Raw genomic sequence first — 14,947 nt, forward strand, 5'->3', positions numbered from 1 at the left:
ATTCAGAGAAAATATATGAAATTATTAAACGGAATTACTTATTACATGGCAGGAAGCCCAATGGATTTGTGATACATGCGGCGAGGAACTGGCAGGTGGGTCTGCAGCAACGCATCCGTGTTTTGGTGGGCAACAACAGTTATTTCAAATTGGCGAAACAAATCGCATAACACATGATGCAAGTCGATATAATACTACCGACAGCAATGAGCTGTTGATAATGGCCATTTCAAGTCGACCAGCACTGTATGACCACAGGCTGCCCATTAGTGATCGAAGCAGAATTATATTACACCGGCTTTGGGAAGAAGTGGTCATGGAGGTTGATGGGCACTTTAAGGACCTTCCAATCCTCTATGGCCAAACGTTCTGGGGATGAGGGTGGAACACCACCCCCTAAGTGGCGGTATTATACTTCATTATTATTTCTGAGGGATGTTACAAAACCCAGAAAAACAATAACAAATGTTCCCTTGAATGAACTTGAGCTCAGTCCTTCAACCAGCTTAAGTTCCCGTGCTTCTACCAACACAAGTTTGAGTGCTTCAATCAGCACGACAACCAGTAGTAGTTGTGGTTTAACAAATACAAAAAGAAAGCGTGTTGAAAGACAGACTGAAGCTAGTTCGGTGGCATTAATAGTTGAGGCACTGAAAGAAAACAGTCACATACCAGACGCAAGTGATGCCTTCTGCACACGTTTGGCAGCAGGGTTGCGAGGGTTGCCATCAAGGGCCAGATCGCAATTGGAGATCCGGATTCTCCAATTGTTATACGAGAAAGAGGAGGAATGTGGATTACACGATTAGAATTTTTGTTTACAATTTTTTGTTATAAATACATAAATACACAACAAGCATAACTATTATTAATTTCTCTTCCATTGCCATGGTACAGCTCCTTCAGAAACAAAATACTCCTTAAAGGTATTTCTAATTGCAGCTGCAGATTGAGAGTGGGAATTAGAACCAGCATTTCCAATACTTGGTAAGGTAGTGATCTGTTGTCTCCATGTTCCATATAGTATATTGCCTTCTTCATCCTCCCTGTCAACAAAATTTGGAGGACAATATAGTCTTCCCACAGAAGGCAAATTATTGTCGCCTTTTTTGAGAAAATTGTGTAGACAGACTGTTGCCAATATAATTGATTCGATCGTTTCCAAGCTTGCAGTTATAGGTCGTCCATAGATTCTCCATTTCGCAGCAAGAATGCCGAAACTATTCTCTATGACTCTTCTTGCTCTACTGAGCCTGTAATTGAAAATAGACAAACTTTGTTCAATATTTCGTCCTGGAAATGGTCTCATTAGAAAAGGCGTCAACTGGAAGGCTTCATCTGCTACTAAAACGTATGGCAATGCTGGCCTACTTAACGAAATGCGTCGTTGCCTTGGCAAATTCATTTTTCCTTGATAAAACTTTTCTCCCATGGCAGATACTCTAAAAATCCCACCATCACTTTGGCGACCGTGTGCTCCAACATCAATTAACGTAAAACAATAATTTGCATCACATGCTGCCATCAGTACCACGCTATGAGAGCCTTTGTAGTTGTAGAATGAAGAACCAGAATGTGGTGGTACTGTTATTACTACATGTTTCCCGTCCAAAGCACCAATACAGTTGGGAAAATGCCACTGCTGCTCAAAATCTTCAGCGATAGCTAACCATTCATTTTGTGAAGGCAACTTCAAGGTTATGTCTTTCAAACACAACCATAATTCTTTGCAAGTTTCCTTAATAACAGCAGAAACAGTACTTTTCCCAACACGGTGTAAATAAGACATAGATATCATGTGATCCCCAATTGCTAAATACCTGCAATAGTTGGAATCTTAAAAATCTGTGATTATGTTCAAATAACTATCTCACCTTAATGTTATGCTGAGCCTTTCGGCAGGGGAAAGCACATCTGTCCTAAATTGATCATTTTTTTGTAATTGTGGTCCAACGAGATGTAATAAATCATCAAACTGTACACTAGACATTCGAAAATAATTGTAGTATTTATCTTCATCCCACAAGCGCATTTCGCCTATTAAATTTGCAAAGGCTCCATTCTGCGCCCGTTTTGAAAATATTTTTCTTACTCTGCAACGTCGCTTTGCCCGTTTTTTTGCTTGCTGTTCATTTGTTTCTAAAATATACGCCACTACTAACATTTTCCTCTTTAACTGGCAATTATGAGACTGAGTTAATAGCACCATGTTCTGTAGTCGCTTATTAACAATAGTATCCTGTCAAATTTTTAGGTTAGAGCACTGTCACAGGAGTAATGTCAACGCAGCTGGTTGACGTAGAGCTGTGAACCTATCTTTCTACATTAATCCGTTAACGGACGAACGGAAACGTACGACCGGAGAGCTATGAACCCACCAACATGGTGGGAGACGTGGTTGAAACGGCACAGTCAGCCAGCCAAATTTATCGCCTGTCGTTTTTAATATTTGTCTGGTTGATTGCCCATCACTTCGGTTGTGCTTAACTCTGATTATTAGGTAAGTATACATTTTATTTTTGTAGTTATAGAGTTACTCGTGTTATTATAGATAGGAAGTGTGTTCTGCCCAACTGTAAAAGTGGGTATAAGATTTGCTTTGAAAATGAGTCCATCTTTCGTGCACCTAATGCCACCAAACTCGCCGAATGGGAAAAAAACCGGGAAGATAGACAATATACTGTATATGTCTTATAGATGACAATCTGAATTCGTATCCATGCCATTGATTTTGTATTGATTTTGACACAACGTGAAATTGAGGTAAAATTGACTTCACATTCATTTCCAACCAGAATTTATTGCGAGGGTTGTGAAATTGGGTACTATTACGGATATTACTATTAAATAGTGATTTATTTAATTTACTAAAATCGAATTATTTAAACCATCACCGGTTCCTATTTACTCGCCGTCTAATAAGGTCAATTCAACAATGAAATCTTGTGGTAGTAGAGACCGCTAGCTGTCGGGGAAAACTGTCACGCTGACATTTGTCATACCTGACACATAGTTGTTCACAAATTAGATTTTTATCGATTTAATAGACTTACGTGAGTTATCAGACATCAAATGGACAACAACCAAAAATAAAATAAGAATTGCTTTCATTTCTATCATATCCGACAGCTCCAGATCTTGAATAAACTTAAATCACTGCTTCAGCCCTTGTGTTGCTTTTGTTGTTAATCTGATTACACGATGGCAACTTTGGAAAGACTTTTCCAATAATAGATATTTACATAAAAGTCAGGAAAATGTCTCATTACTGAAGAGGAGCTATGTTGAAATACGAGGCACTTTGTGCCGAGTATTTTAAAGCTCCGAGTCAAATAAGACATTTTACTGACGAGTTTTGTATTAAATTTTTCCGGAAATCGCAATAAATCGCTAAAAATCGAGATTTTCCAACAAGTTTTTTAATTAATTGCGCAAAAATCTAGTTTGTCAATTTCTTGAAAACGATGGTTACAAACAAAACAATTATAAAATTTTGTGCGTACGTCAGAGCTGTGTGTTTATTTCATTAATTAATTATGAATACACGCGAAAACACTGGTGAGGATGTTCCTTTTGACCTAAGCAAAGCAGCCGCTGCTGCTACAGAAGAATTGTTACCGTCGAAATCTAAGGAGCGGTATGAAAAGCAGTTCCAAATCTTTGAAGATTGGCGCAGGCTTAAAAATGTTACTTCGCTAACGGAAGACGTATTTCTGGCTTATTTTGCGGAAAAATCAAGTTCTTATAAGGCTTCAAGCCTCTGGAGCACTTACTCTATGTTGAAAGCCGTGCTTTTGTTGAAGGAAAATTTGGGTATCAGCAAGTTTTGTAAGGTAACTGCTTACCTAAAACGAAAATCGACTGGTTACCAACCAAAAAAATCGAAATGTTTGTCTCGGGACCAGATAGATAAATTTCTGCTTGAAGCTCCCGACAAGGAATTTTTATTAATGAAAGTAAGTTATTACAATGATTACATATTTAAGTTTTATTAAATTTGGTAATTTCAGGTGGCGCTTATTTTTGGGGTGTCTGGAGCCTGTCGATGCGACGAATTATCAAGGATGTTAGTTGACGACATTGAAGATCAAAATAACGTGCTAATAGTACACATTCCTGATTCTAAAACAAAAAAACTTCGACGCTTTGTAGTTGTTGATGAAAGAAATCTTACTACATACAGACGTTATTTGGAATTACGTCCGCCTAGTACTCCACACAAGCGCTTATTTTTAAATTACAAGAAAGGGAAATGTACGGTCCAATCAGTGGGCTTGCATTCATTTGGTAAATTTCCTTCTCAAATTGCTACCTACCTTGGTCTACCAACACCTCTGGAATACACAGGACATTGTATGCGGCGCAGTTCCGCGACTTTACTAGTAGACGCAGGAGGAGATATTACCAACTTAAAAAGGCATGGAGGATGGCAAAGCAGTTCAGTAGCAGAAGGATACATAGAAGAGTCCATCGAAAATAAATTAGATATAGCTAATAAAATACAAGCTGGTCCGAAAAAAAGACCCTTCACTAATATCGAGACGTGTCCCTCTACAAGTAGTGATTCATCTGAAATCTGTTGCACCGAAATCTCGACTGAAATTTTTGATAAAAAGGTTAAACTTGATCATAAATCTCTGTCTGGAATTAACATTGCAAATATATCGAATTCTACAATTAATGTTAATATCTGTAAATAGTGTAATTTACGAAATTTTGAATAAATTTTTCTTGTTTAAATAACTAATTATTTTGAGTCATTTTTGTAGTTTTTACAGTACTAGTCAGGGAAATCCAATTTTCCTGCGCCTAATGTCGCAAGGAAATGCTGTTTCAATGACGATTTCCGGAAAATTAATAATAATGCTTTCAAATAACATTACAGTTAAATTCGTACGACAATAAACTACATTTTTAACAACTCAACCGCAAGATGCAACGCGATTCCTTTTCCTTTACTTGATGTAGATGAAGGGGTCACAGCTGACTGCCCGACTGGTCGCAGGATAAAAAATTAGTTTTCCAAATTTGTGAGAATTGAACACAAATGTTGATGAAGGCACACATGCAAGGTCTGAAATAATAGTAAAGTATTTGTATTTCTGAACATAATCGGATTGACACATGACAGTTCTCGATAATTAATAAACATTAAAATACGAATGTGTCGTCTCTAGCTAGATCACAGTAAGCCAGATCCCGCGGTACCTAGCGCCTCTACGGTCACACTTGAACTAACGATATTAGATGACAAGGAGCTACGGAACTTATCCAGACGGTAATAATTTAAACTATTATTTAAGTAATCTAATAAGAATGTCAATAATTTTTAGCTGGTTAAACCACGATTAACTGAAGATGCCGTAACTACCATATTTGCGAATTGTCCAAAACACTTATCTTAAAAAAATATTAAACAACGAGTACTAGAAGGAAAGGAAGAAATTCCTACGTACAGATAGACTACATTTATTTTCTTTTGTAATTAGAAAAACACATTTGTATTGTCCATATAAATTTTTTAAGTAGGTGTTCTATATTAGCTACTTTTAGCTTCATTTGCCTAATAGTCTATTATCATTTTATAAAATAAATTTCATAAAAAATAGAGATGTACCGACTAGTGTCGGCCGACTAGTCGGTTTTGTCAAAACCGGTTTATAAATGCAACGGACAGTGTGTTTTTTTTTTCAATTTCTCTGACTACCTTAAAAACTGTTTTATTTTAATAAAAGAAATAACTAAAGTTTCTTTGTTTTCCCAAAAATGTGTTAAATTTGTTTGGATAATTTTAACATTTAATTTTTTGTAGTAATTCAGTACAAAAATAAAGAATAACACAATTTAGGGCAGTTTATACATTACTTAACCAATTTTAACCACTTTTTTGGAAAATTTTTGGAAATTTTGAATTCGCTTTGCGTGTTTATTGGACCAGATATCGTGACAGCGATTTCAGAATCGTAACTAGCGGAAGATTATCTACACTTTGACACCAATCTTCGGTCGATTAAACCAATTTTAACCGGTTTTGACAAAGCCGACTAGTCGGTCGACACTAGTCGGTACATCTCTAATAAAAAATATAGAATATAATTTTAATTCAACTAAGTACGAAATTTGACTTGCCGAATTGATCGTGTTAAAGAAGCGAGGGTAGTTCTGTCAAAATAACTTTAAATATATTGTTTTTATTGATTTTGAACATGGTTCGATTCTAACATCAGTAAACAAAATGAGAGAATGACGAGGATTTCCAATTCGTTGTAAGACACGTCTTATCATATTTAGTTTATCACCGGAACAGGTTATCCGTTTCAGTTTGCGTGTCCGTTAGTATCATAGAAATAATATTATATGGAAGTAACTTAGAGAGAGATGCGCGTTGTCAACACAGTCGGACAGAGATGGGTTTCTTTGGGTGGCAACACATTGGCGCGAAATTGCCCGGCAATGTGTTTCTGGGAGGTTTCTTTCGTGTTCTCGCATGGTGTGTGAAGGTGTTTTGTTTGCAAAATTACGTTTAGTGAACTCAAGTTACGATTATTCAAATTAGTAGTGTTCTTAGGTTGCATTTTATCGAACTATTTGTTAAGTATGGTGAAATCGTGTTGTGCATATAACTGCACGGAACGTGCAAACGGAAGCAATTTTATTTCATTTCACAGGTAGTAATTACATGTTGTATACAAACGAAGGATTTCGCATAATATAAAAATTTTGTTAGATTCCCTAAACATCCCGAATTACGAAAAAATGGATTATAGCTACAAAAAGGGAGGATTTTATACCTACTGAAAATACTCGTATTTGTGGAAAACATTTTCTAGGATCAGATTTCATAATCCATTTTGGTAAAAGACAATTGAAGAAAGATGTTATTCCCAGCGTCTTTAATTTTCCTGAACATTTATGCAAAAATAAAAAAAACAGAAGAATACTTAAGCGAAGGCGTTCATTTCCAACAAGGTACCTAAACACACTTACTTTACTCATTAATCAATATTATTATTTTTTAACTCATTTTTGGTTATTGTGTTAGTTAATTGTACGTGAATTTAAAAAATTGATCTTGGTAGAGAATTCACACAATTTAATATGTTTAATTAAATTAGTCAAACTGTTAGTTATTCCGAAAGTTTAATTACTTTTATCCTAAAAATTCAGATTTCCAAATGTTAGCTTGAAAAAACAATTATTGTACACTATTAGATTTCGGTAACTTGTAGAAGATTGTTGTATTAACTGAATTCGTAATATATTGTAGATTCTGCACACATTTCATTTTATTAAAAGAGGATTTCCATCGCTTAACACGATTTCTGTTATTTTAGATTATATATAATTATAATGTAAGCTGTGAAAATATAGTTTTCATTAATAAACGTTTGTTATAATAATTTGTTTGAACAAATTCGGAAGAAAACGTATTAATTCCCGTGCAAATGAAGCGTTTCTTGCCACTCAGCACGTGACACCCAGTCAGCCGTCCTTTCCCCACTGACGCATAACCGGTCTAGCTATTTCTCTCTTATGTTGATTACACTCGCCTGCGTATGGAAATGTATACAAGGCTCCATCCACTCCTTTATTATATCAATGGTTAGTATTTAGTCGTCATGAAGATAAGAAAAAACTCAATAAATTGCTGACATGTGTCTTCCAGCATGTTTAAATTACTGGAAATTAAATAACAAAAACTAAGAAATTTTACATACAACATATGTACAAATAAATACAAGTGATAGTTTTCGACTTGAAGTTATCAACACTTCGAAACAAAATTCACTACAAATAGTGATCGAGAGAAAGTGTAAGTGCGTGTTTTCCTCTTTGTTTTCTGTTTTTGGGTATAAATCTGGTGTTTCTGTTGTGAAAGATGCTCTAATAAGACGTTCAATTGGTAAGTAGACCCCAGCATCTGATAGTATTTGTCATAAATACACATAATAAAATGGCTGTGTGATGTCATAAGTGTATTAATAAAATAATTGGCCAGTATGATTAGTTGGCTGTGGAGACAAAGTTGCGGTGTGAATTGTCACAGTTGCTATTCGGTGTTGATAAGATTTTTAACACTATTGGGAGCAGTAGCAAGTACAAAACAGATCTAAAGATAGGTTTTACAAAATTTTCGGAAGATGTAACTATATAATAACTATAACTACATAATATCCTTATAATACAACTAAAATGTCAACATGATCAAAGATAATTTATCCAATACATATCGAGAATGGTTTGTTTAATTGGTCCAAAAATTCTGGGAAACAACTTTTTGAAAACATTTAGAAGTCATCATGAAAAAATAAAACAGGAATTTCTGTCTTCAATTTGCTCATTGCATCATACATTTCAGTTCAAGATTCAACCTAAACGTCATGTACACGACTTTTGAAGAAGAAAGACAAGAAATCAGAAAAATGGAGCAAGAACTTAAGCCAAAGAGAGAACAAAGCGAAAAAAAGCTACTTGAAGAAAATGGTGGTCGTTCCAAGCAGGTATTATAATTATGAATTACCTAACGAAATATGTGTGTTGATAATTTATTTTTGAAATTATTAGAAAAAATTAAAAAAGAGGATAATTGAAATTAAGGATTACAAAATGCGCTGTTTCCAAACGTATTTTTTTTCGTTTTATTTTTGTTAATTTATTTTTCAGACATTTCGGAAACGACCTGGAACGACGGACAAAGGAAAAAAATACGAAGATATGGTTGCTGCCAACATCGTACTACAGCTGGTAAGCGACAGTGAAATAAAAGACTTTTATATTTCCTCGAACGACGAAGAGTTTGGGGATTTTGATGACGTAGTTGTCGAAATTGAAACATGTCAGAGGATCGAAACGAAAGCACTACAATTAAAACACACTAATAACAAAAGACAATTAACTACAAATCAGCTAGCAAGTAAAACGGGGAACTTCAGTATAGTTAAATATTTCAATTCCGCCAAGAAAATACTGAACAAAACGCACCAATTTATTTTGTTCACAACCAACGGACTGGAAATTTCAGACGACACAAAGTTTAAACTCGACGGAGAACAGTTTTACTTGAAGATTATTAAAGTGAGACATTTAGAAGACAGTTTCGACATTTTAAGAATTTCCAAAAATATAGATTTTTATTATAAATTTCACATTATAGAAGACGAATGGACTCGACAAAATCCTGAAAAAATTCAGCAGTATCAAGCATTCTTCAAGAGTTTTCGTCTGTATACCAACCAAGAATGTTTAGAAATTCTTACAAAATCAACAATGAACAGATTTACTGAGATGTTTTTTTCTAACGAAGAAACTTTCAAGAAATACGTCGACGTCATCTCAGAGTGGAGTTTGAAAGAGGGAAGGAAAGAAAAACTAAGCAAAAAAATAACGCAACGTACAATCGCACTTCGTCTGCTTTCTTCTCATCTTGAACCTTTTGTTTTTGATTTAGTCAATGACAAAATGAAAATTCTTCGAGACGCGATTTACTTGTTCGACATTACCCTGTTGGAAAAAGAAGACATCAATGTAGTTAACAAGTTATGGGGCGACTTGGACAAAAGCATTGACCTCAAGAAGTTAAACAAAGTTCGATCTTGCTATTTTCTTTCTGATGTCGAAGATCTAGATGCCATTATGATGATGCAATTGTTATGGTTGATGAACAAGTGTCCGTTAATCGTAAAAGATCACGAAAATATCGAAAAAGCTCTTCAGCTTTGCCCAGATGCAAAATTTATTATACTTGGTGAAGGAAAATGTAGTGAATGGATGAAAAAATATTCGATATTTCAGAACCTGTCACAGTTAGAGTCAAAACTTGAATCGTATGAAAAAGTGTTAGAAAATTTTACCATTTCTTTGCAGGGAAAGGACGAACTTAATTTGAAAACTGCATTAAAAGAAAATGAACAATTTATAAGGTACTTAACTGTGAACAATCTTTTACGAATGTCAAATGGTGCATGCTACATAAATGGGCAAAAGGAAAATTTTCCTAATCTCTATATCGATAGATATTTATCAGTCAATATTATAGACATTAAATATTTACAACATGTTGATCAAAACACTGTTATTATTCTAAATTGCGAAGATAACTCTGAGCGACTAAAAATATCTAAAAAGCACACTGTAACAGATATTGACGGTTTTTATAGTAAAACAAATCCCACAATTTTTGATACACCAATTTTTATAATGAGTAAAAATAAATGTAGCGAATCTGAATTTCAGAAAATATGTTCTAAAACACCCAAGTCCAACTCTGTACATTATTTTACATTTTTTAATAACAATTTAGAATGGGGTCGAAGTAGAGGCGATGTTAGCGAATTGCGAAATTATAAGTTACCTAATCATTCCAAAAACGAAAACGAAATTTGGTCTTCCGAATTCAGCAACAACATTAATTTAGTAACAGGCGATCCGGGAATGGGCAAAACTGAGTTAACGAAAAGTCTAAAAAATAAGTGTTGTTTTAAATATTGGACTGTGATTATCAATCCTGCAGATGTTAACTTTTTCTTTAAGAGTTTAGGGAACTGTAAAATATCAGAGTACGTGGAACGGTTTGAAACTTTCGTTTTGGACGAAAAGTATAAACATTGCAGACGTTTCGAGATAGAATTTTTCAAACGGTGTTTAAAACAAAACAATATAATTTACGTCTGGGACGCTCTTGATGAAATTTTATCGAAGAATTTAGACGCCACTTTAGATTTGATTCTCAGGTTATCACTAAAAGGGGCCATTCAGTGGGTTACGGCTAGACAACACTTGAGAAATTCGCTTGAAACAAAATTGAATGTGCTTTCAATGAGCATTAATCAGTTCAGCGAGTCCGAACAAGAAGACTATATTAGAAAACGTCTTCAGTATTTGGTTTCATCTGCCGACGACATGAAGAGAACGATGGAGAGAATTAAATCTACGTTTGAATTGACACAACATATAGATATATTGGGAATTCCGCTGCAAATTTTTATGCTCACAGAGGTATTTCGTCAAAACGAAGAAACATATTTGAAATTACTGAACACTACGTTCCTCTTGACAGATTTGTATCGTCATTTTATTGAAGGAAAATTTGAGTTTTTCTACGGAGGTAAAGTGCCTGTGAAAGGTGATTACTGGGAAGAAGAAGTCAGGAAGAAAAAAGAAGAAAAATTAAAGCACTATGAAAGGTTTGCGCTTGAATTAATATTTCCTGAGGAAGTTTTGAAACAGTTAAAGATAGATTGTCTGCAAGATATAAATTCGATTTCTGAAGATCTCGCAACTGTTGGTATCGTTACTGGAGTACAAAACGGCATTCCGCAATTCGCACATGTGTCCTTTGCCGAATATTTTGTTGCATTATATTTTTCTAAAAATTTTGAAATGATACGCAAAGAAGTGTTTTTTGGTCAAAAATACAATAATGTACGTTTTTTCTTCGACATGTTAACTGGTAAAAACTCACCGGTCCACATCGCAATTTTATACAAAAATTTTGATGAAATGAAGTACTACGACGACGAAATAATAAAAGGTAAAGACGACTGTGGAAGAAGTGCCTTACATCTTATTTGTTCTTGGGGACAAAGACAAGAGCGTTTAACGGTACAAAACAAATTGATGTGTTACGTTATAGAGGCAAAAAGGGCAATTAGTTGTTCAGCAGAAACGAAAGAATATTCTAACGCGCTATTCTTTTTGTTAGATAAATGTGAAATATTAGAACAAGATTTATTATACAAAATCACACCTTTAGCATGGGCACGAGAAAGTGAAAGTTTGGGTGCGGAATTGCTATTATTGCAATCACGCAAATTGCAACTAGATCGATCGTATAGTCCAAGTGATAGAATTAATCTTCTAATTTTTGCTGCTTTTCTCGGATACGCTGAAGTGGTTAAACTGGTTGTTAAAGAAAAGTTAAATATTTTTAATAATGAACTAAATTGTATTATTAAATTCGATAGTAGTACGCCTCTTATAGTAGCTTCTCGAGAGGGACACGTAACAGTTGTAGAGTACTTACTCAAATGTGGCGCTAAAATCAATGGCGCTGATAAATATGGTCGAACACCCTTTTTCGAAGCGTCCTCGAGTGGCCATGAAAAAACTCTGGAATATCTAGCGAAAAACGGAGCCAACATCAACCGTTCTGATAAATATGATCGGACACCGCTTTTCGCAGCGTCGTCGAATGGTCACGAAAAAATTATCGAATGCCTAGTGAAATGTGGAGCTAAAATCAATCACACGAATAAATACGGTCGGACACCTCTTTTCGTAGCGTCTTTGAACGGTCACCAAAAAACTGTTGAATGCCTAGCGAAATGCGGTGCCAAAATCAATCGCGCTGATAACGATGGTCGGACACCACTTTTCGCAGCGTCCTCGAACGGTCATGAGAAAATTATTGAATACCTAGTGAAATTCGGAGCCGCAGTCAACCACGTTGATGACAGTGGCTGGACACCACTTTACGCAGCTTCCTGGAACAATCACCTAAAAGCTGTCGAGTGCCTAATGAAGTGCGGAGCCGAAACCAAACGAGTTGATAATGACGGTTGGACGCCACTTTTCGCAGCTTCCTGGAACGGTCACAATGAAACCGTTGAATGCTTAGCTCAATGCGGAGCCGAAATCAATCATCCTAATGTTGATGGTAGAACACCACTTCACGCAGCTTCCTTGAACGGTCACCTAAAAACTATCGAGTGTCTAATGCAACACGGAGCCGAAATCAATTGCACTGATAATGATGGTAGAACATCGCTTTTCGCAGCTTCCAGAAACGGTCACATTAAATCTGTTGAATACCTAGTCAAGCACCTAGCCGAAATCAACGCCGCCAATAAGGATGGTTGGACACCGCTGCACACAGCTTTATTCAAGCGCCACGGAAAAATCGTCGAATACCTAGTGACACGCGGAGCCGAAATCAATCGCGGTAATACTGAGGGCTGGATACCGCTTTACACAGCTTCCTGGGACGGTAATGAAAAAACTGTGGAGCTTCTATTAAAGTGTGGAGCCGAAATCAATCGCGCTAATAATCATGGTCGGACACCGCTTTTCGCAGCGGCCGCGAACGGTCACCAGAAAATTGTCGACTGTCTAGTGAAATGTGGGGCCGAAGTCAATCGCGCTGATAATCGTGGTCAGACACCGCTTTTTGCAGCGTCTTCGAACGGTCATGAGAAAATTGTCGAATGTCTAGTGCAATGTGGGGCCGAAGTCAATCGAGCTGATAATCATGGTCGGACACCGCTTTACGCAGCTTCCTCGAATGGTCGTAAAAAGGTTGTGGAATGCTTGGTGAAATGTGGAGCCGAAATCTATCGAGTTGATAATGAATAATGATGATACTGTCGAATGCTTGCGCAGGGACTGGCTTTTAATAATCTATCACTGTTTGGGGTCATCTTCGACCACTTACACGTTGCGTGGACAGGTTGATTTAAAATAATTAAAAATTAAAACAACAGAGCTTTTGCACGACTAAGGTGGCCACCGATTCAGTCGAATAAACAGCATGAAAACAAATAGTTTTACAAACCTCAGATTGCAGAGTTTTGGTCCTATGTGCAAAATAAGAGAGGGCGCTTGAAAATCCCAAGTTCTGTGAAATATGAAAACTTTGTAAACTCTTAATTGAACTCGCTAGTTGATGTTGTCAATCGCTTTAACACGTTATTGAGTAGAGTTTACATCGAATTATATTGTTGATAACCATAGTGACTGTTCATATCTGTTACACAAAATTTGTTTTTTGATACCACAGTTAAACTCCAAACATATTTTAACTCTTTTATTTTGAGCAGATCGCTCTTAATCTTAATGTGGAATCGCTGTAATCAAAATGTGCTTCTTAATTTAGTTAATGAAAGGTCTTTGGTGAGGAGAAGAAATGTGGCTAGTTTAGTATTCATTCAAAAAATAGTTAATGGCTCAATTAGGAGTGAATATTTACTTAATCAAATAAAAATAGTTGTCTCTAAGACTGTAAGCAGATCGCCACTTACCTTCTTCTATAACATACCAAAAACTTTTCACAATTACAACTCGCCAATGTTAAACTGTTTCAAATTATGGAATTGTATTCAAAATAAAATTGACGTTTTTGATGATGATTTGAGCAAACATAAGGTTAAGGATCAATTACTAGACTACTACATGCAGCGTTAATAGTATATTTTGTTTAGTTTTTATGAGGTTGAAAATTATTTTTATGTTTTTTTTATTATTATTATTATTAGTTTTAATTATTTTTTCTATTCATTTTTTTTTGCCATTAGTTATCAATGTATGATTTCTATCTCTATATAGATCTTGTCTCTGTTGGGAAAATAAAACCTATTATTATTATTAATATGATTAGTCGTTTGTGCCGTGTAAATTTTGATTGTGTGAATCATATACGAGTATGTATTGAGTTATATAAGATTCGTTCATTTTTATAATATTTTGTATGTTGATTTACTAATGCTTAGAGTACATATTTTATAAGATTGCTTATTGGTTCTTATTTAATTATGTTTATTGTAAGTGTGTGTTTCTATCCGTTGGAAATAAGTACATTATTATTATTATTTTTAACATATGACTTAGATTATAGACTCTCGTGCACATGAGAAAACGAGTTTAAGACAGAAACAGGGCGTTTTAATTTCCACTCTCCACAAAATATCTCACAGGGGGGTCAAGTTTCTAACCACATGCTTAAGACACGGCTTTAATACCGCTAGCTCATCTGAAGAACACCAACATAAGCATTTTAAGGTAAATTTTATATTACTCTGCAGTGCCATTACGTGCATGTGTACGTAATCATTGATTTACGTGACCGCTTAATTGTTCGTAATCAAAGCTTTAACGACGCAGGAGTAGAAAAATATTTATTTCATTCTCAATGCAAAATCCATTAATAAAAAAATACACCTTGCGATTAAAGAAA

General features: G+C 35.3%; 1 protein-coding gene across 2 annotated transcripts; it reads left to right on the forward strand.

The window, feature by feature from the left end:
- The first annotated feature begins 7,700 nt into the window (after window positions 1-7,700).
- LOC135137536 (uncharacterized) lies at window positions 7,701-14,201 on the forward strand. 2 transcript variants are annotated; one of them, XM_064067224.1, is made up of 3 exons: window positions 7,701-7,903; window positions 8,360-8,501; window positions 8,665-14,201. In XM_064067224.1, exons 2-3 carry the CDS (start codon window positions 8,382-8,384, stop codon window positions 13,348-13,350), a joined length of 4,806 nt encoding a protein of 1,601 aa, XP_063923294.1. In that variant the 5' UTR covers window positions 7,701-7,903; window positions 8,360-8,381; the 3' UTR covers window positions 13,351-14,201. The 2 variants fall into 2 exon arrangements, with proteins under 2 accessions (XP_063923294.1, XP_063923295.1); XM_064067225.1 differs by having other exon boundaries at window positions 7,701-7,813.
- The last annotated feature ends 746 nt before the right edge of the window (window positions 14,202-14,947 follow it).

The sequence above is a fragment of the Zophobas morio genome, unplaced genomic scaffold (assembly GCF_036711695.1).
Source record: "Zophobas morio isolate AGI-343-1 ecotype UQ-CSIRO unplaced genomic scaffold, CSIRO_AGI_Zmor_V1 ptg000029l, whole genome shotgun sequence".
Classification (NCBI taxonomy): domain Eukaryota; kingdom Metazoa; phylum Arthropoda; class Insecta; order Coleoptera; family Tenebrionidae; genus Zophobas; species Zophobas morio.

Coding starts and splice junctions, on each gene's coding strand:
- LOC135137536 (XM_064067224.1), top strand. CDS start 8,382: ATGTACACGACTTTTGAAGAAGAAAGACAAGAAATCAGAAAAATGGAG. Junction 8,502..8,664: donor ATGGTGGTCGTTCCAAGCAG/GTATTATAATTA, acceptor TTTATTTTTCAG/ACATTTCGGAAACGACCTGG.